We start from the raw sequence: 24,657 nt of genomic DNA, 5'->3' as shown, positions 1-24,657 counted from the left end.
GCTTTCCCCCTGCCAAAAAAAAAAACCAACAAGGACAAGGGAACAAGCCCCAAACCTCTTCTAGGTATTGCAAATAAACCAGCTAAGCAGCTGAACAAATTGCCATTTTTTTTCTGTGTGTAATTCTAAAATTTTAAATTTTGTTCACCTTTCTACATTCCTTTTCTGTTTTCTTCCAGAAATACAGGGTCATGTTGTCCCAAATCCTCCCACTGATACAAACACCCTGGACAAAACAGGCAAGATATGGTGTAAGCCACAACCCATCAGAATTTATCACAGGAAAACAAAGGTTAACTGAAGGAGCAATAGAATAATTCATCTCCTATGTGGAGCAAACTGCTCTATCTGCCGTGATTTAGCTCCAGCTGGCTCATAAGCAACCAAATGTACAGGCTAACGTTCACTTGCAAGATACAGGGGGGTAAATAAGGTTCTCACTGACTGCAGCTGACACAGAGATCGGCTCCTCCTACGCCATGGAAAAGAAATCTCCATTTTTACCATTTCTTATCTGGGCACAGCAGTGCAAGGTAATTGACAGGAAGTTAGGAGAGAGCTTTGTAGAACTGCTCTTTGATACTCCCAGACTCAACGCCAGGGCACTGGGACTCATGAGCAGAGGCAGAGGGAGGTTTGTGGGAAGAAAAACAATGAATTCACAAATCCATTGTTTTCAATGTTTCTCAACCTGTTGACTAAAAACTTCCTAGCAGCCTTACAGAATCTAAACTGCCTGAAAACAGCGTTATCTCCCCTGGTTCCTTTCCACAGACCCTTTAGAAGTGATCCACGAGGCTGGAAAGAAATGTCAGAGAGGAGAGGTAACATTTTAGGCTGTGTTTCCACAGGTAATTAAGATGTCAGAGCCCCCATAATAGCAAAAACTACCTCCCTCCTTCCTGTTCCACAGCCCTCCTACCTCTCTTTCAACCCGAACTCCAAGTTGCCTTGAGCAGGAGCTTTATAAAACCCAGCTGAAGGGACTGTGCGTACCAAGCCTTCTACAGTATAATATCCTCCCCGAGCTACTGTACAGAGCAGTCCTTAAGAATCTTGAGGCCCAGAAGAAAAATAAAGGAATAAAAGTTATTTTCATTAGCTTAAGGTCATCCCATTATACAAGGCAACCACAGCTTAATTACCACCACCCTCTCGGTGGTGCAGGTTTTTTTAACACCTATGGGCAGTAAATTAACCCTGGCTTTAACCATGGACAAACACCAACACCTCAGCCAGGTTACAAATCTCTGAGAAGGAGCAGAGCAAGCAAAAAATGCCAGAAATAAATGTTCATCACTCCTCTTGTCCCCACTTGCCCCTTCATGCTCCCTTTATCATTCAAAGTATCATTAACCTCGCAAGATAAGCATTTTTGCAACAAGCACCTTTCCTTACTGCAGTGAAACATTCACCAGGAAGTTCATGCTGAAATATTGCAAGATTGTGATCCTTTAAAAAAAAAAAAAAGCCTTAGATACTCTGCCAATGTAATTCTTGGAAGAGTTTAATAAAAACCTGAAGAAAGGTCACAATAAACCTATACAATCCAAAACACCTCAGAAGTGCAAAATCACTTAAAATAAGAGCTTGGCATTCTGTTTGCAGGCCTGGCAAGGTCTACAAGAAAAGAAAGGTAACTACGAGAGAGGAAAATTCACAGAATTCTAACTTTGGCATGATATCAATGCCACTATCCCGGCCCCTGGAGCTGCGAATACCCCAGCTGGACCGGCCCGTTCTGTGCTAACTGTTCTGGCAACCAGCAAGTGCTTGGAGCATTCAGACAATTAAACAATACAGCAAATACTGGGTGAGCAAACAGCCTGAGTAAGAGGGTTACATACCCCAGGCAACTCTGCCTCCTGCCAAGGGATCTGGACGATCGGGACAAACTCACCACATTAAGCCAGCTTGAAGACAACAAGCACAGAGCTGGTTACAAAACAGGTCGCGTAGGCAGTGCTGGCACGGCCTGCAACTCTAGAAAACCTCTGAGGAGCGCAGAACCAGAGGGCGTTTGTGAGCAAACTGCTCCAGCAGGCAGCTCCAACACAGCAAATCCAGTGTAAAATATTTTGCACATCTCTCAACCAGCCGCGGTTAAACTTGAGGCAAGACAAGCGCGGGAAGGGGCACGGCTGGCAGGGCCAGGAGGACACGTCCAGGCGTTTCTCCTCCTGGTGACACGCTGGATGGTGCGACCTGCAGACGCGTGACCCGAAACTCGGCCAGCAGACACCGGCCTTCCCAAGCACCGCTCCGGGGGACAAAGGTCTTTCTGTGCCTGCAAAATTACACCGACTGACCACAGACCTAGTGCTTACAAGCAGAAGTAATCACAGTTTTCTTCTTTAAATACTGTTTTTCACCTCTATTTAGTCAATCCCAACATCCTTAATTGCCTCTCTCTGCATTGACTAGCTCTGTTTGCTTTCTCCTCTGCTTTCTCACATTTGTCATTGACTTTCTGTGTAATGACAGATGTGGCTTTAGTGTGTCAACACTTACCACTCACAAAGGCATACATTAAAAGAGATTTGTTAACACACATTCTAATAATAAACATTCTACTACAGAAGAGGCCTGTAGCACCTTTGTTGATCATTTTCATACACACATGTACACACCGACTCCAGCTGATAATTATGATACGAGATGAAGTTGCTACCACAGGCCTGGCTTACACTTTTATACGAGGTAGAAATAAATAAATACCTCCACTTCCACAGTCCATCTTCCCACACCACCGCAACATTAAAAGATCTAGCATTACGATATTCGGTGCAGCTTCTTTGCTCATCCTGCTGTTTAATGTGGTCACAGGCAGGTATTTCACTACACTCGGCTGTGTGGTAGGAGAGACCCTATCTCCCCCCAAAAAAGACAGGGTCTTACATTAATTTTTGCTCCAAAATGTATTACTTTTTTACATGTATAGCTGCCTGGACACTATTTAAATTGACTTTTTAAAGGAACTGCAACTAGGGCTTATTTTTGGAGTCAGGCTTATACTTCAAGCAGTCTGAAAAATCATGCTAAGGCTTATTTTTGCGGTAGGGCTTATTTTCAGGGAAACAGGATTATCAGCCCCACACTTGTCACCGATGTACTGGGCAGATCGGTCCATGTTTAACTTGCTTTATATGAAAATCAGCTGCATTTGTGATAATATAAATGGCAACACCTGTTCACAACCTGTTCCCCAGTCTATAGAACTTGCGGGCATTCAATTGCTTCAATAAAAGCAACGCAAATTTCTGCGGAGTTCACCCCCAGTTTATGAGGTTTATGGACATTTACCTTATACATTTACCTGACATGAACTGCATTTGAAGCCACTTGCAGCACTTTTAGCCACAATGGTTTCACGGGAACCGCTCTCATCCGGAATCTGTAATTGCTCCGCTTTGTTTTTAGGCCATTGTACAATCTGGGTGGAATTACCACTTTGTTAATTCCGTCCTCCTTGGCTTCTCTTCCCCCCCCACCTTCAGGTAATTTATCTTACATGTATTGTCCCCTTGCTTTACCTTTTCCCTCAGCTTCTAAACCTTTTGCCTTTTTCAGAAGGCAAAAAAATCTTTCTCTGTTGTCCTTCTTTAGCCTATGAGTTGCAACCCTGTATTAACACTAACTAAACCTTCATTTTCTCCAGTGTCTCTCCCTACCGCCCCAAATTGAGCGGGGAAAAAAACCACTTACACGAAAATTCTGTGAGTAAAAGGCAAGGAGCTACGCGTTTAAATGCCAAAGCTTCGCCACACACCAAAACACAGACCGGAGCACATAATTTATTTATTTATCATTTATTTAACTGGTAACAGGTTACACGGTCCACAGGGAAGGAAACACCCCGGCAAGGCCGCCCCGCATCCCACCAGGGACCCGTAACCCCCGGGCAGCACCGGGCCCGTCCCGCCATCCCCGCTGACGGGACCGCGGCGCCGCCGCCCCACGCCCACAAGATGGCGGCCACCGCCCCTTCCCGCCGCCACTCCCACAAGATGGCGGCCACCGCCCCTTCCCGCCGCCACTCCCACAAGATGGCGGCCACCGCCCCTTCCCGCCGCGTCACGCCCACAAGATGGCGGCGGCGGAGCTGTTTGTGAGGAAGGCGGAGGAGGTTGCGGGGGGTTTCACAGGGAACCGGCCGCTTAGTGGCTGAGCTGGGGGCATCGGGATGGAGCTGGGGAGGCTGGAGTACCTGCAGGCGCTCGTCACCGAGTTCCAGGCGACAGACAGCTCAGGTAATGCTCAGGCACCACTGCTGGCTAATTCTCCTCATGCCGAGCGTGTTTCCACATTTCCTGATGTTTCTCTATTGCAGAGGCCAAGGAGCAGGTACTGGCCAACCTGGCCAACTTCGCCTACGACCCCAAAAACTACGAGTACCTGCGGCAGCTGCAGGTGCTGGATCTGTTCCTCGACATGCTCGCTGAGGAGAGCGAGCCCCTCGTGGAGTTTGCCATGGGTAAGGGCCGCACCTCAGCACCCTCGGACGGGGTTTGTATTTATTTGGTGGTTAATCTTCCCCCCTGAGAGGCAGGTAGGTTGTGCCGCAAGAACAGATCCAGGCGATGCTGATGAGGCCTCATTTTGTGGAAAATAGGGGAAATGGGGTGAGAGGCAGGTGTCTCCCCTTCATCCCAGTAGAGCTGCTGTGCTTAAAAATGATGCTTTCTGGAAAGGATTTATTTTTAAAGACTGTAAATAAACACTAGATGAATGACTTTAACAAAACCTCTCCTATAGAGGAGCACTCATTAATACATTAATTGTTGCCCTGTATAACGGACAGGTCCAACGTTATCATTCTAGTATTGACAACCAGTCTTTTTAATACTTGAAATTTTTCAGATAGTCCTCTGAGGAACTGCCTTATGGTGATTCCCCACAGTCTGAACATAAGCTAAGGGGTCAGATCCTAATTGTGACTGATTCCATGAGATTATAATAAATACATTTTTAAGCTTTGTGGCTGAGCTACAGCAGGGTATGGCTGCATCTTAAAGGCTTCAAGTACAAACATTCTGTGCATCTTGACTAGTACTGTTATCTCTGTTCTTCTAAAACACCTGCAATAAACTGCCGGCTTGTAGCCTCTGTTAGGGTTAAGTGATTCTGGAATTCTTCATTGTTATGTCCAGCAGGACAGTGCCCTCTAATGACATACGGGAGGAGGAATGTTCTGGTGGAAAAACCTCTGGACAGAATCAAGAAAACATTGCCCCAGAAGCCATTAAGAATTTTCCATCCAAATGTCACAGACAATCTGGATGCTTATTTCTGTATTAGGAAAAAAAAGGGATCAGGAGTGAACTGAATCTTAGCATGAAAAAGATGAGGGTGTGAAGAGAAGTTTGTCTTGCACACGTCAGACATTTTCTTTTGCCTTTTCAGGCGGTCTTTGTAACCTGTGCCTGGACAAAGCTAACAAAGACTACATCTTGGAAGCAAATGGGGTGGAGCCCATAATCAACTGCCTCTCCAGCTCCAACGAGGAGACGGTCATGTCAGCGGTCACGACACTGATGTACCTGACGACGCCGCAGTCGCGCCAGCAGACCACGGCTCTGCCCGTGGTGGAGTGCATGCTGCGCTTCTCCCTCTCCGCGAGCAGAAGGCTCAGCAACCTGGCAACCGTCTTCCTGGAGGATTACTGCATGCCGCGGCAAGTGGAAGAGGCCAGGAACCTGAGCAAACACACAGCAGTGGGGATTCCTCTCCCCAAGGACTGAAGTTGTCAGAGCAGCGCAGAGCTGTCGGGAGGGAGATGCCCCTCTTTTCCCAAGCCTCCATGTTCTGCTCAGCAGGTCAAGAGTGCGTCAAGAACAACATTAAAGAGGGAAATTGGTCATTCCAGCACTGGATTTTAGGTAATAGAGGATGGTACAGCACTACCACATCAACCATGCAGCTGAAACTGCAGGCAAATATTTAAAATAAAAGAGGTCATGGCTGTTGAGAGCAGGTTGCCAAGTGCAGCACAGCACCCAGTTTGCACAAATAACCTTTCGCAGCAATTAGGGGTCTTTTTTCTACTTTTTTTCTACTTGGGTTATTGGGCAGCTTATATCCCCCTCCAGCTCCTGGCTGGTTTTGCTGCAGTTCTCATCTTCCCTATTTTGAAATGTCACATAAACTTTATTGCTCTTGCAGAAGAACGAAGGTGTTACCCTGCCCTGGCAGTTTGCAATCTTGCTGCATTCCCTTTGGTACTAAATATGTCATCCTATCATCATGGCATAGGCACCCAGCTAGTAAATCACTACACAGGGCAGGTTGTAGCTGTCCTATAAATCGGAAAGTGCAAAGTTGTTTTTCTTTCATTACCACTGGTGAGGAAGGTGAAAATTTAAAAAAAGGGCTCGTGGCACTCTGGTTCACGAGAACGGCTGTCTTGTAAAACCTTCCCTTAATAAAACATTAACTTAAATGCTGTGTAAACAGTTTTGTGTAAGCTCATAAATATTTCTCTACAGAACTTGCAGTGCAGCCTTCGCTCACTCTTACTCATGCACAGGGGGCAGAAATTGAAGCCAGCCTGGTCTCCTTTCATTATCAGCCAACGATGCAAAAGGCAACCCCAAAGCCAGGGTGGCTAAATACATAAAATGTAAATGGGTTTGGCCGTTGAGCACAGTGCTTCCTGACAGACACCCACGCGCTGTGTCTGCTCAAGTTTCAGAGCTTTACTTCTTCCTCTTTGTTTTTTTTTTCTCCCCATCAACCCCAGTCAGCCCAAAACAAACAGGAGTGAGGTTAGAAACACACAAAACCAACCCACAACTGCTTGTATTTTATCATTTCACCAACGGCAAACATCCCAAACGACTCTGTACAGAGATTAACTGACTGAATGTGGAGCAAACTTCCAGAAAGCTGCAGAGGAGTCAGCTCTGCAGCATGTCACAGGCAGCTCGTTTCTTATTATAACCGACCCCTGTGGTGCCCCTGCCTGGGTGAGGGAGCCCTGGGAAGGGGTTTCCCTGCCAAGATGAGCTGCTTGTTCCCACAGCAGTGGGAACAGCACAGCCTCCCCTCTTCTTTTTTGCATTACTGCCTGCGTTTGCTTTCCAGGATGCCCTTCCAGTCGTCCGCCCAGGAGAGCAGCCGCCGGCGCGGCGCCTGCAGCTGGAGGTGCCGGTTGTGGCAGCAGGTGAACAGGACGTGTTCCCAGCTCGGGTTCTGCTCCGCGCCTGGGGAGGGAAGGGAGGAAAGCCGGGGTCAGCCAGAGGCTTTCCTCCCCAGCTAACAGCGAGCGATGCAAAGGCTTTTCAAACCTCTAATGGTATCCTTGTCGTCAAACAGCAAGTCAGCAGATACGATGGTTTTATCCCGGGTTAGTATAATCCGCTCCACAAACTCGGGTCCCAAATGTTTCTCTACCCACTTATACTGCAAAGGCAAGAAAGAAGAGAAAATTCTGCTGTGCTCAGTGTGCACATTGCTCAAGTCAGTACAGCAATTTTTCTCCCATAAATCTCCATCTGTGTCTACAAATCCCCACTGCAGAGACTGGCTATGGCCCAGGAGGCTGATTTAACCTGTACTTGCCACGGCCGTCAGTCAGTGCCGCGTTCACCGTGCTTCATTGCTGTCAGTTTGCGAGCGGCGCTGGCTGCTCGCCCAAAACACTTGGACTGTGCTCATCTAAGTCATTCCAGTGATTAAAGTTCCCCTCTGTTCTTGTGTCAGTGGCAAATGGGGCTAATTCCAAGGCTACAGCCTCCTCGTAACTCAGCATTGGCCTCGTTCAGAACATCTCAGGCTCTGGATTTAGACAGAATCTTTATAAATTAATGACTCTGACGTGGGTGGTAAGAAATACCTTGCAAAAACAGCATTAAAACCAGTAAAATAAATTCTCACCCACCTTTTCCACGATGCAGTGCTCATATTTCCGGAGAGGACTTGTGCAAATAAAGACTTCGGTGCTGGAATGAAACAGCTTTCATTAGCAGCTGGGAAAGCACATAAGACAATGGAAAAGGGCTGTTGAGTGCAAAGTGTCCTTACTCCTGCATGTGGATCATCTCCTGCATGGCTTCCAGGGCTCCTGGAATGGGATCCAACCCTAGAAAGAAGCCAGGCGATTCATAGACACTGGCGACCTTATCCTGCAAGAGACAGGAGGAATGTTAGCAACGCCCGGGCTTTTATCCCAGCTCCGTGCACGACAAGTTGTCCTGTTACCCCGCGGGTAGGCGCCGGCAAAGGGTTCAGAGAGCTCTGTGGTTTAACCCCAGGTAGCAAACCCCTCCACCTCCCAAAGCAGGGGAGAGAATCAAAAGGTAAGGGAGAAACTTGTGGATTGAGAGAAAAAGTTTAATAAAATATCAGAATAGTAATAAATAAATATTAGTAATAATAATGATATAAGAATACTAAATCTATAAAATATAAAGTAAGTGATACTCAATGCAATTCCTCACAAACTCCATCCGCGCTGACCAGCCAGTCCCAGACAGGAGAGCACTCTGGTTCCAAACAGGCGATCCCAGGCAGAGAGCAAAAAAAGACGAAAAAAAGACAGAAAGGCCCAGAGGCCAACTGCAAAAAGGCAAAACCGCAAAGGACTGAACTAACGGAACTCTCGAATGAAACTCAATCAGAACGGAGCTGAAACAGCTTAAATTTCCTTCTCAGGCAGAGAAGTTAAGCTTCCAATATCTCTTCTACCCTAAGACATACAAATCTTACCTTCCTCGGGGTCACACAGTGAAGTTCAGAGGTGCCGAGCTGGCATTTCTCCACAAGCAATAAAGCTGTACGTTACCATGCCACTGAACAATTTGGAAAACTTGGCTCTTGGTCAGTATTCTTCAAAGGCAAGCTGGCAGCCTTTGCTTAGAAACTGTACAAGATTGCTTTAAAGTCCGGCTGATAGTCTCCTTGCTCTATATCACCAGCGGAACATCAACGTAAAAACCATTTCAATTAAGCAGCAATGAGGAGGAGTCGGCATTAAACAAGTCTCCCGGATCACGGCGCTCGCTCAGCTATCATAACTGACAAATGCTCATAAATCAGCAGCCAGAAATTTGGAAGCGCTGCCTGATTTCACATACAAATCAGAAGAGGTTAAGGAGTCCAGATCAGATCTGCCCGGATCTCTGTTTCCATGCAAAGCCTCACTGATCCCACCAACAATTCCCTGGAGCTCTTCCCAAGGAGACTGAATTACAGAACCAGGGTTTGTGTCTGAAAGCCCTTTTAGCCGACAGCAAGACACCAGAAACTGGCAGGTTTCCACCACGTCACAAAATAGTCTGGCTTTGCTGGGAAAAGAAATTTGATGACTCTCTAAAGCAAAAGCCATTTGTCCAAAAAAAAAAAAAAAAAAAGTTGCTAGAAAAAGAAAGTAAACCAATTTTCTTTCCTCACTCTCATCCCATCGTTGCTGAACATTTCTAACTTCCACTAGCAAGGTAACAACTTAGATTCGAAACTGGAATAATTACATCTATCCCTAAGCTTTCCTATTTGCAATCCTTAAAATAATTCTAGAAATTCTTGCCGCCACTGGAGATGTTGAATCCTTCTTTGAAACTGTCTGGGGCCAGGTAACACATCCTAAACTCTTGGGAGATAAATCCCCATCAGCAAAATTGCTGAGGACCAGATAGACAAGTACAGTAAAGAAAGTCTTGGGCAAAATACTTTGTAAATGAAATGGTTTTACAATGTGAATTAATTATCAACTTACAATCAAAAAAAGAAAGAAAAAGCAAAGTAATGGTTCGAGTTTCAAGAGGCACCTGCTGAGCACTAACAAACATCAACACTTAGTAAGAGGCCAATGCAGAAATTATCAGTGTCTGGGCTGCCAGTTCCTGAAGAAGCTTTTCCTGCAGCTGGGGACAAGGAAAAACCTTCTCCTGCGGGAATTCTGCATCCCAGACACCCTGTACCACCCGTGGCAGAACTAACAAGGTCTCTTATTCTTAACCAGCTGTGGTATTTACATAAAACCTGAAGGAGCTTCAAATTTTTAAAACTTTATTGTTCTGCCAAATGCACCTAAAACAACCCAGAGATCCAGAGGCTACTGAAGGAGACAGACACACAACATGACAACATAAACCTAATTTCCTTAGGAAGCCAGGCTAATAACGAACAGTAAGGTAAGAGGTTTCTGCCGCTGCTGATCTGGGTGGGATTCAAAGCAGTTATCTGGTTCTTTCACTGACACACCTAAGGAACAGGATGAGCATGAACCAAATTAGGGAATGGGAATGCCAGAAATAGAACAGAACACAACTTTCAGGACAGATCAGACCTGCTAAATAAGAACAAATAAAAGCTACAACGCCTTAAATTACCCGCAATTTTTTTTGTCCCAGTATACCTAAATGAAATTCATTTAAAGGATACTCACTTAAGCAATAAATCACGGTCATTTATATAAAACCATAACCAAATAATGCATATTGCCTATAAGTTACGAGCTGTGGGAAGTTTTGAGCATCAATAGTCATAGAGGTCGGTCAGTTTGGAGCCTGTGGAAATGCTGCCCGGACGCAGCTCTCCCATCTGTCAGGCTGCTGCAGACACCTGTACCTCGTTATGGAACAGGAGGGAACTGAATGTGAGTTCTCATTAATCTTGAAATTAGCAATGAACTTCTCAGGGGAAGCGCACGGCACAGCCTGGATCAGCATCCACTCCGTTTTCTGACAGAGTCCTTGACTGTCCTGTGGCAACCAGAAGGAAGCGTGAAGTCTGGATTCACTGTATTTTTAATTTTGCCTTGCAAAAGTCTCTGATATTCAGTCATTAGCAAACATTAAAAATAGCAACAATTTGCACAGATGTAGGATGTACCACCAGCTTACCTACCATGCACTTTGCTTGTCAGAGCATGCAGAGGGAATTATACAGATACAGCATTTTATTAGCTGCACAAACCCCATATATAACATTTATATTTCTTATCGCGCTACAGAGGTACATTAACACCTGCAGAGAGTTTTAGGGTTACGTTATCACCACTGCTGCACGCCAAGTTCAGGAGTAGGTAAAGAACAAGCTGAAGATGGTTGAGCCAACAAATTTTTTCCAGCTATTTTTATGATAGAATCACTCAATGCCAATTCCTGCACGCACACCTCTGCGTAAAGGGCCAGCAGTCCCAAGAAGGTCACTAATTATTATATCAATACACAAATTAATGCTGGTTGCATGAAATAAAACTTTGTAGAACCCCCTTAAAAAATAAAAATTGAAAAAAAAAAAGTAAATAAATAAAACAACAAAACCACTAAGCCCCCCTGTGCTTTGCAAGTCGGTTGATGAGGTTTCCATCGCTCCCAGCAGTGTATAAAGAGGGAGGGAGGAAGTTTTGTCAACAAGTCACAACCTCTCCATTTTCCAGCCCCTCTGCAGCGCTCCCCGCCGGCTGCAAACCCCCCTGTTCGCCCCCTGCTCACCCCCAGGTCCTCCCGCAGGCGGCCGTACTGCTCCCGCACCGAGAAGCCGCTGCGCGCCGCCAGCTCCACCCGCGGCTCCCCGGGGAAGCGGGAGCGGAAGCCCCGCAGCACCGCGGCCTCGAAGTCGGCCAGAACGCCGTCCATGTCCACCAGCACCCGCAGCGGGCTGCCCGCCCTGCCTGCACCGCTGCCTGCGCCCGACAGCTCCATCACACACACGAGAGCGGGGCGGACCTGCGCGGCACCGATATGCGTGAGTGTGGGTGGCGCTCCACTGCTCGGTGGAGATCCTGTCGCCCGACACACCACCAGCAGCTGGGCTTACTGGGAAAGGGTGGGAAGACAAGCTAGAGCCTCTTCACGCTTCTGGGCGCCTCCAGAGTGAACGGTGGCTGCGGCTGCCGCGCTCCAAGGCAAAGAGAAGGGCGGATGGGAAGGCAGCTTCATGCAGCCAAAGTCTCAGCAACCATAAATTACCAAGTTCCACAGGTTCTGGGGCTTGCAAAGGAAATATAATTTTATTATTTTCCTCCTCACAGGCCAGCAGAGAGGCAGGCGTGATTTCCACGCAGCAGGTAGCCTTACGGCAATTCCTATCAGCTCTAAGGAACACCATTGCCAGATGTAGGAGAGGAGGAACATGTTAGAGCAGATCTGGTTTTATAGGTTAAGAACCTAAGGCCAGGGCTTCCCCAAAACTTATCTGGAAAACGAGGGTATTTTTAGCCACCGGTTCTTCCAGGAGGAGGGTGGAAAGGCACACGCTCTCCAGCAGACACACCAGTTCTGCACAAACCATGCAGCAGATCTTCTCCAGGACAGGAAAACTTTACAGTTTGGTCTCCCACTCCCTCCCTTGTTAGGGTCTAGATTTTTTTTTTTTTTTTTGAGAATAAACTTTGATTTACTCAATTTTCTTGAGAGAACAACATACTTTGGATAGAACAGATTATATATATCAAAACATATTCTAAACTTCTCTGATCTAGAAGATAAAAATGAAGAGCTAAGTCACTTTCTTCAGAAGAAGATGGCACATGATTGTGACCTCAAGTCAGGTATAAACTCTCCTGCTCCGCTGCATTCCACCTCTGTGAGAACAGGGCAGGTTGGCTGAGACAAAGACAACTGCGAACAATGCAAACCCAAACCCATGAAATGAAACCCACACAGGAAACACTGCTTCAAAATTTCTATATTATTTACTTTTAAGCAACAGTCCAGCTTTGTGAAATTACAACACACACTTTAAAGGATGAGATTTTCACCTCATGGTCAAGCACCAGCATGATCATGCACAGCATTGAGTCAGTTGTAAAAAAATGCCCTGTAATTGTTATTTATTTATATGATCCACTCCACCTTTACAGAATAAAGTCTCAATAAATCCCCTCCTAGCATTAGGCCAGGCGGCTCTGGTCATCAGCCCTCTATTTGGCACATACCCTGCTTCATAGTAGTCCAGTATCAGGATTTATTTTTTTTGTTTTAAAGGCAGCATGGTGTACACTAACCACTTTATGATTTATATGGCACAGCAGGGCTCAAGGCATTTACCACATGCAGTCAATGAAGCCTTTTAGATCCCCAAATCCCACATGTGGAGGAAGGGACTGCTCTTGCTGATTGTTTGCTGGCCAGTTTAACCAGGATTCTAGACCCTTGTAAAGCTAAGGGGTTCTAAAAAAAAAAAAAAAAAAAAAAAAAAAAAAAAAAAGAGTCTCAGTACAAAAACCCTCTAAGCACACTTAGAACCAATCTACTCTTCTTTGAATTACATTACTATACTTCATAAAGCTTTCCCTCAAGTCTATCACTAGAAAACACTCATGTCACTTCCAGTAGATCTGGGGGAAACACAGGACAGAAGTGGAAGAAAACCCTTGATTTCAAAAAAAGATGGAGTACATAAAGTGCTTCTTTAATGAAAGAAATTCGAGATGTACAGTCAGGCTCAAGTTGTGCAGTTCACAAGCATGGGGGAAAGAAACAGACACGAGTTCGGAACAGTCAGGAAGGGAAAGGTTTAACCGAGGACTAGGCTGGACTTGCCACCGGGTGGATTTCTCCTGGATGGTGCAGGTGCTGGTGCTACTGGGCTGGGAACAGGTGCAGCAGGCAGGGATTTTTCTTCATTCTGACCTGGGGCAGCTTCTACATCAGCCTCAGTGTTTTCTAGAAAAAAAGAAGCTTTTAAAGTGTTTGAAGTGGATGATGAAAGCCAGATGTTTCGCTGGCTCAGACAGCAGCTCAGCTCCTGTCCATTTTCCCCAGGCAGGACAGACTGCAGCCCTCAGAAGTGTTTTTCAGATGAACTCTGATGCCTTGTGCAGCTCAGTTCCAGGCACTCCGGAGCCACATTCACTCAGCTGCTATTAGTGGACCCCAGCAATTTTTTTTTTGTGTTAATGACAAGCAGCTTAAGTCTGGTACACATTATTAGTCAGCGTATGACTATGACAATTTAAGCTCAAGTCGGAGCAGGTGCTGGAAACCAAATCACAGAAGCACCAGCGCTTGTAAGCAAGAACTCAGATTTAAACTACATTTCCAATTTCTTAACTAGAGGGAAAAGGATCTGACAGACACTTCTGAGGCTTCACAGAGAAGACTTAGGGAACAGCCATGCATGGGTAGGCTCCGATTGTACATTCCCTGGAAAGCACAGGACAGTTTAATCTATTTTAAATACTTCTGAAGTGAAGACAGGACACACAAGGAGTTCTTCACAGGAAGCACTTTAGATACTGCAGCAAATAATTAATGTATGTCTACCTCCACTACAACCTTCTGCTCTTTCCATTTCAAGGACCGTATACACGATTCAAGATGAGGGTGTATAATTGTTTACAGAGAGGGGGAAAAAAAAAGAAAAAAAAAAGGTCTTGTTTCCCATTCTCTCCCTGATGATATTTAACATTTTGCTGGCACCTCCCAACATTTCAGACAACTTTCAGTAGTAAGACTCAAGGCAGATTTTGGAAATTATTTGCTGTGCAGAGCTGAACGAGACTGGCATGGGTTAGGTGGTGGGGTTTTTTTTTTCCCCGGATGCATTATGTTATACTTACATAAAGATTATTCCGCCATCTTTTTACCTGCCTATCTTGTTTGAGTCCTTCTGACAGATTTTCTCAGCATCAGCACATTTGGCTACTTGAAAGAGCTAATATCACCAACAAAATTGAAAACTCCACCATTCATTACTTTTTCCAGGTCACGGATGAGGGTATTGAATAGAAGTAGTCACAGCATCACTTACCATGGCTCATTTTTCCAACCTGAAAAGCAATCACTAACCCCTACCCTTTTGCCTCCTATTCTTCAGCTAGCTTCCTATCCACAGGAGCAGCTTTGCTCCAGTCCTGTGGCAACTCGTTTATTTTTTTAAATAACCTTTGATGCAGAATTTTATCAGAAACACTGAAAACCCGACCGTGTCCACCGAACCCCCTGTTATCCATGCTTGTAATAATCTCAAAGAACTCCAGTAGCTTTGTACATTCTCCATGCAATCAGAAATAATCCATAATAGATCCATCAACCCCCAGGCACATCCAAACAAAAGTTACTACAAAGTTTGAAGCTTGAAGTTTCTGTAGCTCGTTGTACCAGCGCCTGCTTACTCAGCACGCCGAAAACCGCAGCCGTGCCTGCTGTTCGGACCACGCTGAATGCTCCATTGTCTGAGCCCCAGCGCTGCGCGGTGCTCAGGGCCACGATCTATCCACCAAACACCAGACTCCACCTTCCTTTGGGGAAGTTTCTACAGCATTTAGATGCTCATGTAGGCAGCTGATACACACATTAGGAATTCCCACATAATCAAGGTATAGATAAATTTGCTAACCTAAAGTGGTAAATGCAACAGGATCAGATCAAACGTTAGTCTTCCTTTTATCAGAAAGGGTATAGTCTCTGAAACCATTTTCAACTGAGTACACTGCAAACCATTGGAGACTTGGATGCACAGAAAGGAACTACAGCTTCCAAACAGGACAGGAGAACACTGCTGCAAAAGGAACAAGTTTTCTTCCCCTAGACAGGCATGATTAAATAAACATGCATACCCCAACTGACACTGACTTGGGTTTTTATAATCAGTTACATACAGAAAATAATTTCCAAATTAAAAAGAATAAACATTTAAGAATCGAGTTATGCTGTGCACTCATAAGCAGACCGTTTTCACTTGGAGGTGTATTCATTCAGTCCCTTTCAAGCCCCACAACATCAAGTACAAAAGCACATGTGGGGTGTTCACCAGCTCATGTCTGCCACCTCACACAGCAGGAATATCTAGTGCAGCAGGGACACGGCCAGCTCAACACGACTCCGTGCTCCATTAAGCTATGATACCCCAAAGCTATCAACAGTAGAAAGTAATTTAACAATCCATCAAGATTCTCAGGTATCTCTCACAGACACCATTTCCAAGAAGCATTAACTTTCTACTCCCTGAGCACCATCAGTGGAAACTTAACGTTCAAATATTTGCCTGTCATTTCTATTTCAGCTTGACTATCTCAAAAAATTTAATTGAGTCATGGCTGCAACAGTAAACAACCCCAGTTACCTTCCAGTAACACTTTGGTTTTTTAAACCAACTCCCAGCACACATTTACTTGGTACTTGATAAGAACTTCCTTCACTGTCACCTACCAGAAACAAACCAAAAGCCAACAAATCTGACATCTGTGAAAACGGGAACTTGTTCTAAGTCAGGAATATCATTTTGTACTTTTCAGGCGGCCCTGTTTCTGCTTCCTCTCATCCCATCTCTTGTTGCCGGCTCTCAGCTGAGCCCATGCTGAGCTGGTTTAAACAAGTACCAGGAGAAGCAGCAGAGCCCTCAGATCCGTTTACTTGTGTTATCAAACCACATCCTCCTACTCAAGGCATAAACTCTAAATGCCTACAGCGCTAATTAAGATCAGACAGGCATGGGAAAGAAATACTGAAGAAGCCTGTATAGTTTGATTAGAAGCAACCTGCTAAAGAAGCGAGACTTATTTTCTGAACAGATACCAGTTAGAGGTAGTTAAAAACATTCTGGAAAAACTCTCACCCTCCCAGCAGAGGTCTTTTCAGGCCATGGAACTGCTAATGGCTTCAGTGATCTCCCACAACTCTCAGGTGTTGAAAGCAGCACTTAGAAAGCACCCAGTCAACATACACATTCCTCTCATCAGGAAGGAAGCTATTCTTAAGGGGAATCTCACAAAGGAGAGATTTCCAGCCTCAGAGCTAGAAAAAACACTTCAAGGTTAGCATGCATGCTGCTGGAGGAAATGCCTCTGTTTACATCAAATTTGCAGTATGCAGATGAACTTCCTTGGCAAAAAATCAGCATTTAAAAAGCAACAGGAACTTAAAAGCGAGTTAATGCAGACACCTGCTGATGCAGTAGCTGGTTTTGATTTTTCTGTGTTTGCTGTATGAGAAGACAATAGGAAAGAAGTAAATAGCTAAACTAAAATCAAGTTGACTGTACTATTTAATTATAAGCTACTATAACAGCAGTATAGTCTTTCGATCGCTGTATCCACCTCGCCTTCAAGTACTTAAACAAATCTTGACACCAACTGCTGCTGGCAAAATAAATGAGAAGGACTGTTCTCATTTTTAACCTGATGACTAAAAGGCACTCCGCCATTTCATGCCATATCCACACTTCCACTGAAGAAGTCAGGTCACATTATTGATTTGATGGATTCAAGGGACAATCCCAAGCTCTCTTCTAATACACGGCCATTTACAGATCCTACATCTTCTCCCATTTCAAGAACCCAACTGCAAAAGGCTTTTACTAGAAGAGTCTGAAGGAGTTACTCACCAGAGGTTTCACCACCACCATCTCCTCCCTAGAAGAGAGAGAAACACATTATGTCTCACACTTCCCAATGTATTTTCCCCCTCCATCGAGAGGGTACCCAACGCCCCACATATGACCATGGCAGTTGGGCACAACGCTCCATCTAGCAACACTTTCTGAGTGGCAAACCCAACAAAGCACTTTCAGACCAGCAACAGGCTCTTAGGGCAGATTTCAGAGTGCCGTGATGGGTTCTCAGACATATTTCTGCAGATTAATATTGTGGGTTTGTAAGCACAAATTCTTACAGAGTGACTAATACAATTTCATCAACTGTTTATTTACCTAACATACTTCTAAAAGTTTAAACAGACAGATATTACCGAAGGAATCCTGATGACATGTAACATGCGGCATATTTGTTATTCCCGCACTGTGAAGGAGGTGGGTGGGCAAGACCACTTTATCACATACAGCATCCTACACCAGGCAGCACTGACAGTAACCAGAACATTGTCAGTGCCGAGCAGTAGTGACAAGAAAGCTGTACTGTAAACAATTAGCAATAGTTCAGTGTCCCCTCCTTTCTACTAAGCCACTCTTTCTGACACAAAATATTTATCTGTTAGAAAGGCCAAGTGCATTTGTTCTATCCAAGATATTTAACTGCACTTGTGAAACACAGATCAGGTTTTTTTCAATGTTACTGATAAAATTTCCTTCACTACATAAACGGCTAAACATTCTTTTCATACTGAATCTATTCACAGGCTGCAACTTGACACAAAGACATAGAAAGTCTTCCAGCAGCAGCCAAGGCTCCTCAATGGCATGAGGTTTTATCAGCTTTCATAGATTTAACATTGTTGATTATATAGTGAAACTGCAGTCATCAGGATATAAATGCACAGAAACTCACACAAATATATCACCTAGAATCTCAGCCTGGGCTACAGTACACTAGCTCCTCCTCCTGCTGTTTGCAGTTCTAACTACTGCGTAAAATTTAAGTATTCCCCATTGGAAGAATCTGTTTGCAAAGTTAGGAACCACAGTATTTAATACAATTAAGTAGAAAATAGAATTAGAGTAAGCAGTTTTCTGTAGTAGCAGCTATAAATTTAATCTCGCTTATATTTGCTAAATCGGAACAAGATATTTTCTGCAAAGAACAGTTTTGTGGCTTGAAACGCCTATAAATAACAAAAATGGGTTGTGATGTTTGATGACAATTACAAAAATAAAACTTGCTGTTTATAACCCACGAGGCAGAAGATCAACAATTTACCTACCCAGTTCTTTTCAGAAAACCTAAAGCTGGAGAGCTTTAAAGAACAAGGTTTCTTTTTTCCCCTCTAGAATTTATTTATGAAAGTGAAGTCTACCCCAGGTTCCTCTTTTTCAAAGTTCAGAGGAATTACTGCCCTTCATCCTGTTTTTAAATGTAATCATACATCTAGCAAATCCCACTAACGCTACAAATCACGCTCCATATTGCTTCCAAGTAGATAGTTTATATAGAAAGTAACACACCTGGTGGCATTATTAAAAACAGTAACAGAAATAAAACAAACATTTGTGCTACTGGGGTAAGTAACTTGTTGGGATGTGAAACCAAGTCCTTTGTGAGATCCACACAGTTTGTTGTAGGTAACTATTTTGTAAAATCTCTTAAAACATTCAGCCATGTGTGCAATTGTATGCAGATTTCACACCACTTCATTACTATCTCGTCAATAAGAAGAGTTAAGAGCTCTAGAAAGTGGTGCTTTTAGAAAACTCCAGCCCTTCATCAACATGCTGTAAGACTATCACACGGAAAAAGGAACTTCAGGAAGGAACAGATTTGAGAATGAGGTTTCAAAACCTACAATGCTTCCAACTGTGGAAATATGAGTGATATAAAGCAGCCACAGGCAAAGCGTGAATTGTCCCATTATCTGCCTCTTCATAATAGTTAATGTACTGACCTTGGGATCTACAAAGTCTCCACAGTTTGCATCAGCTGAGTTTCTTCTTTGTGGTCCAGACGTCTCGCAGCCGTCTCTGATTTCACCAGGCTTCTTAGTCCCTACAAGCACAGGTTGATTCTAATCAGGTTGCAAGACAAACTTACTGGGAAAACAGATCATAAGTAGTCAGGGATTTGGGGGAGTTTGGGTATTTTGGTTTGGGTTTTTTTGGGGCTGTGTGTGGTGGCGTCTTTTTGTTTATTTGTTCGGTTGGTTGGTCGGTTTGTTTTTAATTAAAGCTTTACCATTCTAAGAAGTCCTGGTCTTTTAGATAAAAACTCACAAGTTACTGTCTTATAACAGCTTCTCATGCAGCTGAGGGTGTCATTTAAACAGATGGAAACAAGGGTCCCAAGGCCATCCACACTGGCACTCCTTCACAGAAATGGAAGCTTAATTCCAGCTGCGAGTACAACACAAAGCTAAACTTCCTTGGAATTATCCAGACCAATCAATGCTGCTACAAATACTAAGACACAAGTTTGCCTTACTCTGGCTCGATTAACTTGGAGAAATAGCATCCAAAATGGAATTCTCTTAGCTATCTGGTTGCAACACATCCAAGACCAGCAGCTGCAGGCTGATATTATAGAAAAAATGCATTAACGCATGTCAGCAGATCTGGAAACAGAGCACTACATTCTTACCCGATGATTTAGCCCAGGAAGGTGGGTTTTCTTCAGGAGTTCCAAAGATGCTGGATGCCATTTTGTTCCTTCGCACAGGTTGTTCTTTTGGTTCGTCAAAGCCCAAGGAAAAGTTGGACCCGCCACCAGGAGGACGCAGCACTCTGGAAGGAAAGAGAGTCAGTTTTACAACCTTGCATGTACTATTACTAAGCTGTGCTCCAACATACAAAACAAGACTAATAAGTGCAGAGATCATTGTTGGCTCTTGCAATGGGCAGTCACACAACCTAAACTCTGTCCAAACAGAAACTATGCAAGATGACTGTATTATACATAGGCTTTTAACAAACAGCACAGACTGTCATGTCTTCAGCACATAATTTGAACTAGACACGTAAGCTGCCTGCCAGCACTCAGTCCAGGCACCATATCTCCTCTTCAGCGACACTTACAAAAATAAAATGCTCCTGCTCTCTACTTGTGCCCTGGCTTCACTCTGTGTCAGCAAGAGCTGCTGCTACCAGTCTTCAGTCTGAGTCACAAACTAAAGTGATGTGGACATGTCAAATTTCAGCTTTTTTAAGAGAACCTTGTGAAGGCAAACATTAATCTTCAAACTAGGAGCACAACGAAGACTAAAGTTTGGCATATAAGCCAAAGTACCAGTTGCGTCACTGATGACTGGGGGCTGCAGCTTTTATCTAGATTTGCTTCAGTGAAAAAATGCTCAAGCCTGCAGCATGGTACTGAACTGGGCTTAAAAGATGCAATGAAATGGTTTTAAGTTAGACTGTTATTAGGAGACACACACGTACAAAGCTCCAGATGTATAACTTGAATCTAACCACCTTGTATTAGACAGACACAAAAGATGCCTGCCTGGTACTTCATGAGCTACACTATAATCTGCTTTCCAGCTTGCAGAAATCAACCAAAATTAACAGCAGCAAAATAAATCTCGAAATGCAAATTCCTCCAGATCTTATTTTCTTAAGCGTGAGATCTTTTCAAGGCTGATGTGTTAGCTGGAGGAACCCAACAAAAGCTAGAAGAGTAAAAATGGTCATATGAGAACTGCAACAACACCCAGAGAGATGCAAGTACCACCAGAGAACTGGGTTTTCAAGACATCCAGCACTCTGAAGACCAGAAAAAGCTAGGAAAGATGCACACTTTATCTGCTTTTCAAAAGATTTAATAAATTAGAGTTTCACAACAGAAAACAGTGCACAGTTTGTTAAACACACCAAACCTAGGGATTCAACACAAAGAACACGTCTGATTTTATAATGTCCTCACCATCGGCAATAGCATTGAGATCTTTGGAGACTTCGTGCCTGTTACATTCCAGATGCAATACAGAACTCCAGTGTACAGAGCTCAAGCAACAGCAAGAAAAATTCGTAAAGGTGTTTGGTATGGATATTTAGTGTTACTTCACTAGCATACTACTTTTCCTTACAAAATTCTTCTCCGAAGTTCTAATTACTAATGTGCAGCTGCTAATGGGAGGATCCCAGTAGATTGTATGTTTTAAGAATCCAAGGACATTTTTATGACTTGCTTTGACTCCTTTCTGAATTAAGAGATATGGTACAATGGTCTTCGATAATTTCATTATCTTTTTTTTCCAGAGGAAACATCCTGGAATAGGAGGTTTATTTTCTTAGTTACATCTGTTGCACTTACTAATCTGAAGAACACTCTGTTCAAAGGAACACTTGCTCCCACATCTTAGATCACCTTTATTTCACCAGAGCACTGAAACCAGTACTCCAGTTTCCACTGACAGTCTTAATGAAATTAACAGAAGAGATAACTGAAGGAAAAAAGCCACTGTTAAAATTCCCTCTTGTCAACCTTAGCTCGAGGTTGACAGATTTTATTAGATGCCTCTCACAGCCCCAAGATGTTGCAACATGGTTATCAAAGCCACATTTAACATTTCAAGCAATGAACTCTCTTAAAAATTGCATCCAATACCCAGTGATGCATACTGAAAATTCAGGCACGGCTCCATCCAGGAAGCACTCTTATAAATGGTACGGGTTTTGGGTGGGTTTTTTTTGCTTTGTTTGAAAACGCACCTCGAAAAGCCAAAATCAAGCAGGAAGCATCTGCTTTGTCAGGCCCAAACCTTACAGAAAAAGGACACGACAGCTTGAAAAAAAGAAAAACGACACGATTCTCTCCACGCCAGTTGTTACTCCTGCAGAAACGTGGCTGCCCAACGAAGTGCCGTGGTGCATCTCTCCCAGACGTACCTGCCAAGTTTTCTTTGTTTCGAGACAGGCTGCGTCTTCCTCCCCCACTCCACCCTTCCCAGCCCCGTTCGCCCCCCGGGAGCCCGGCCGAGGCCCCGCCGCAGGGTCGGAGCCGGGGGAAGGGCCGCCCCCGCCCCGCCAGCGCGCTCCCCGCCAGCCGCTGGTCACCGAACCGGCCGCCCCGGGCAGGGCGAGGGGCCGGCGGCCGCCGAGCGCAGCGGCGTGCGGGGCCCGACCAGCCAGCGGGGAACGGCCCGAGCGGGCAGGTGGGGAGGCCGGGGAGAGCAGACAATAGAGCTCGCTCAGCCCCACCCAGAACGCGGCAGCCCCCCGCGCTGCTCCGCCGGGCCAAGGGGCAAAGGCGGTGTGAGCAGCCGCGGGGAGAGGAGGGCAGCAGGGGTGCGGTGTCGCCCCCTCCCCACCCGCGATGTGGCTGCGTGGCCGCGTAGCGAGTCGCCTCCCTTCTTTGTTCGGAGGAGGCAGGGACGCACACGCACACCCGAGCAGCCCGGGGTGGGTCTCGCCAGCTCCCACCCCTGCAGCTCCCACGCCCCCCTCCCCTGGGCAGCTGCGGCACGGCACGGCCACGGCCTGGCCCCCCCGGCCGCCCCCTCACCACCACTCCCCGCCGGCAGCGCAGCTGACGAGCCGACAGCCAGCCCGCTGCCCCCGGGTGGGTGCGGCCGCCACCGCCGCCTCCTGCCGACCCACCCGGGAAACGGCGAAAAGCAACCACACAACCGGCCGGCGCCCGCGGCTTCACCCTGGCGCCGCGCCTCGCGTCCCGCCACCCCACCTTCAGAGCCGCTCCGGGGAGCCCCGGCCGGGTCCTCGGGCCCTGAGGCGAATGGGAGCGACAGCCCCACCGCGAACGCCCTCAGCGCCACCACCCTGATGGTCCCAACGGCCCCCGAGCCGCCGCTCCCCACCGGACCTGGAGCTGTTCCTGCCACTGGGGTCCATGCCCGAAAAGGTGGTTGTGGTGGTCATGGCGGCAGGGAAGGAGGAGGTGGACGAAGGTGAAAGGGCTCCGTTGAGAGGCCAACGGGGAGTGACGGTCCCGCGATCGGAGCTCCCTCTCCCTCCCTGCCTCTCCCTGCTGCTGCCGGTGACAACTGCAGCCACCGCCCGCACCGGTCGCCCCTTTTATACCCAACTTAAGGCCCGCCCCCTAGCGGCCTTTTAATTGGATGGTTCAAAACCAATCCCGAGCTTCTATTCGACAGCGCCCTGCCACTCTGCCCTTTGGCCCGCCTCACCGCCTATTCTGAGGCGCCGTAAAAGCTCATTGGTGGAGCAATACGTCTGCTCTGCGGTGATTTGCTGTACCGAGGTGGCGGCGCCCTTTGTTGGTGATTGGCGGGAGGCCTGTCGCTCATATCCGATGAGCTGTGATTGGCTTAGTCACACATGAGGCGAGACAAAAGTCTCGGTGCCGTTTCCCTTGTGAGGGGTTGAGACACCCCCCGGGGTGGCAGGACCCACTGTGAGGGGAATCCGGGCGAGGCGGGAGGCCCTACCTCGACAAACACCCCTTGGTGGCATTCATGTGCCCCCCATAACACCTCTATGGACATCACCTCAAGTACCATCAAACCACCAAGCCCAGGCACCCCACTTGGCCATCCCTGAGGCCCAGCTCCCTCACACTTATCGCCATGATGGGGGGTGGCCCGGCCCATACCCACCTTGAAGTTGCCTCAGAACGCGTCATGGCGCAACTCCAAAATACATAGTTGAACAATAAATAGGCATGGGAGGCATTTGCACAAGGCCACTGCAATGTTAGAGGCTCCAACGAGGACACAGAAACATCCCATGGCCTGCAGAGACACAGGGGCTGCTGCAGCAGGGACGGCGTGAAACACCTCGGAGCAGAACAATAAAATAACCTGCAGTATCAGACAATTTTGGAGCAGTGGATTATTCCATGCAAGGACCAGAACATCTACAGTAGGTGGAGAACAACGCCCAGCGACGCTGCCCACCCGTGTCTTAAAAGGATGAGGCTGAAGCTTGTGTTGTGTATCTTTTACCAAACGCCAGCAAAAAACTCACACAGCACAATTTAAATTTCTAAATGTTGGCTGTCGACCTGTCAAATCCACCTTTGATTTGGTGACTGGGAGCTTCCTCAACTCCCTGCAAGTTTCAGACACACCGATGCTTCCCTGATCACCATGACTTTCACTGCAAATGTTATTTTAATTAGTACTTGCATAAAAGAGGGAAGGAGAAAACAAGACCTCTGTTTTATCCATCCCTCCTAGTTTGCACTAATAACAGCCCTTAACACCTCCAGAACACTTTTCTCTAGAAAAATATTTCTTTTCGGTCTGCAAAATGTGAGCTTTGTTTGTGCTGCTTCACTTTATATAGAACATGAGGTCAAGTGTTGGAATTATCACCAGCCTCAGCACTAGCACAGCTCAGGAAAGAGCCGAACTGCTGAAACTACACGAGCAGGACCACAGTATTTTAGTTTTTCTAACCTAGGATCTA

At 45.9% G+C, this 24,657-nt stretch overlaps 3 protein-coding genes across 3 annotated transcripts; 1 reads left to right on the top strand and 2 right to left on the bottom strand.

The window, feature by feature from the left end:
* The first annotated feature begins 4,080 nt into the window (after positions 1-4,080).
* ARMC7 (armadillo repeat containing 7) lies at positions 4,081-6,439 on the top strand. The gene is made up of 3 exons (XM_065647961.1): positions 4,081-4,250; positions 4,331-4,474; positions 5,404-6,439. Exons 1-3 carry the CDS (start codon positions 4,184-4,186, stop codon positions 5,739-5,741), a joined length of 549 nt encoding a protein of 182 aa, XP_065504033.1. The 5' UTR covers positions 4,081-4,183; the 3' UTR covers positions 5,742-6,439.
* Positions 6,440-6,791: 352 nt separating this feature from the next.
* NT5C (5', 3'-nucleotidase, cytosolic) lies at positions 6,792-11,636 on the bottom strand. The gene is made up of 5 exons (XM_065647879.1): positions 11,436-11,636; positions 8,023-8,123; positions 7,880-7,940; positions 7,287-7,401; positions 6,792-7,202 (listed from the first exon to the last, which is right to left on the bottom strand). Exons 1-5 carry the CDS (start codon positions 11,577-11,579, stop codon positions 7,060-7,062), a joined length of 564 nt encoding a protein of 187 aa, XP_065503951.1. The 5' UTR covers positions 11,580-11,636; the 3' UTR covers positions 6,792-7,059.
* Positions 11,637-12,612: 976 nt separating this feature from the next.
* Positions 12,613-23,273, bottom strand: JPT1 (Jupiter microtubule associated homolog 1). Its single transcript, XM_065648075.1, has 5 exons — positions 23,090-23,273; positions 19,910-20,052; positions 19,221-19,321; positions 17,272-17,299; positions 12,613-13,610 (listed from the first exon to the last, which is right to left on the bottom strand). The coding sequence occupies exons 1-5, from the start codon at positions 23,143-23,145 to the stop codon at positions 13,462-13,464; spliced, it is 477 nt and encodes a 158-aa protein (XP_065504147.1). The 5' UTR covers positions 23,146-23,273; the 3' UTR covers positions 12,613-13,461.
* Positions 23,274-24,657: the final 1,384 nt, after the last annotated feature.

Source organism: Caloenas nicobarica, chromosome 18, assembly GCF_036013445.1.
Source record: "Caloenas nicobarica isolate bCalNic1 chromosome 18, bCalNic1.hap1, whole genome shotgun sequence".
In the NCBI taxonomy this organism is placed as follows: Eukaryota; Metazoa; Chordata; class Aves; order Columbiformes; family Columbidae; genus Caloenas; species Caloenas nicobarica.
Note: the sequence above shows the minus strand (reverse complement) of the source record. Positions and strands in the feature narration are given on the sequence as shown.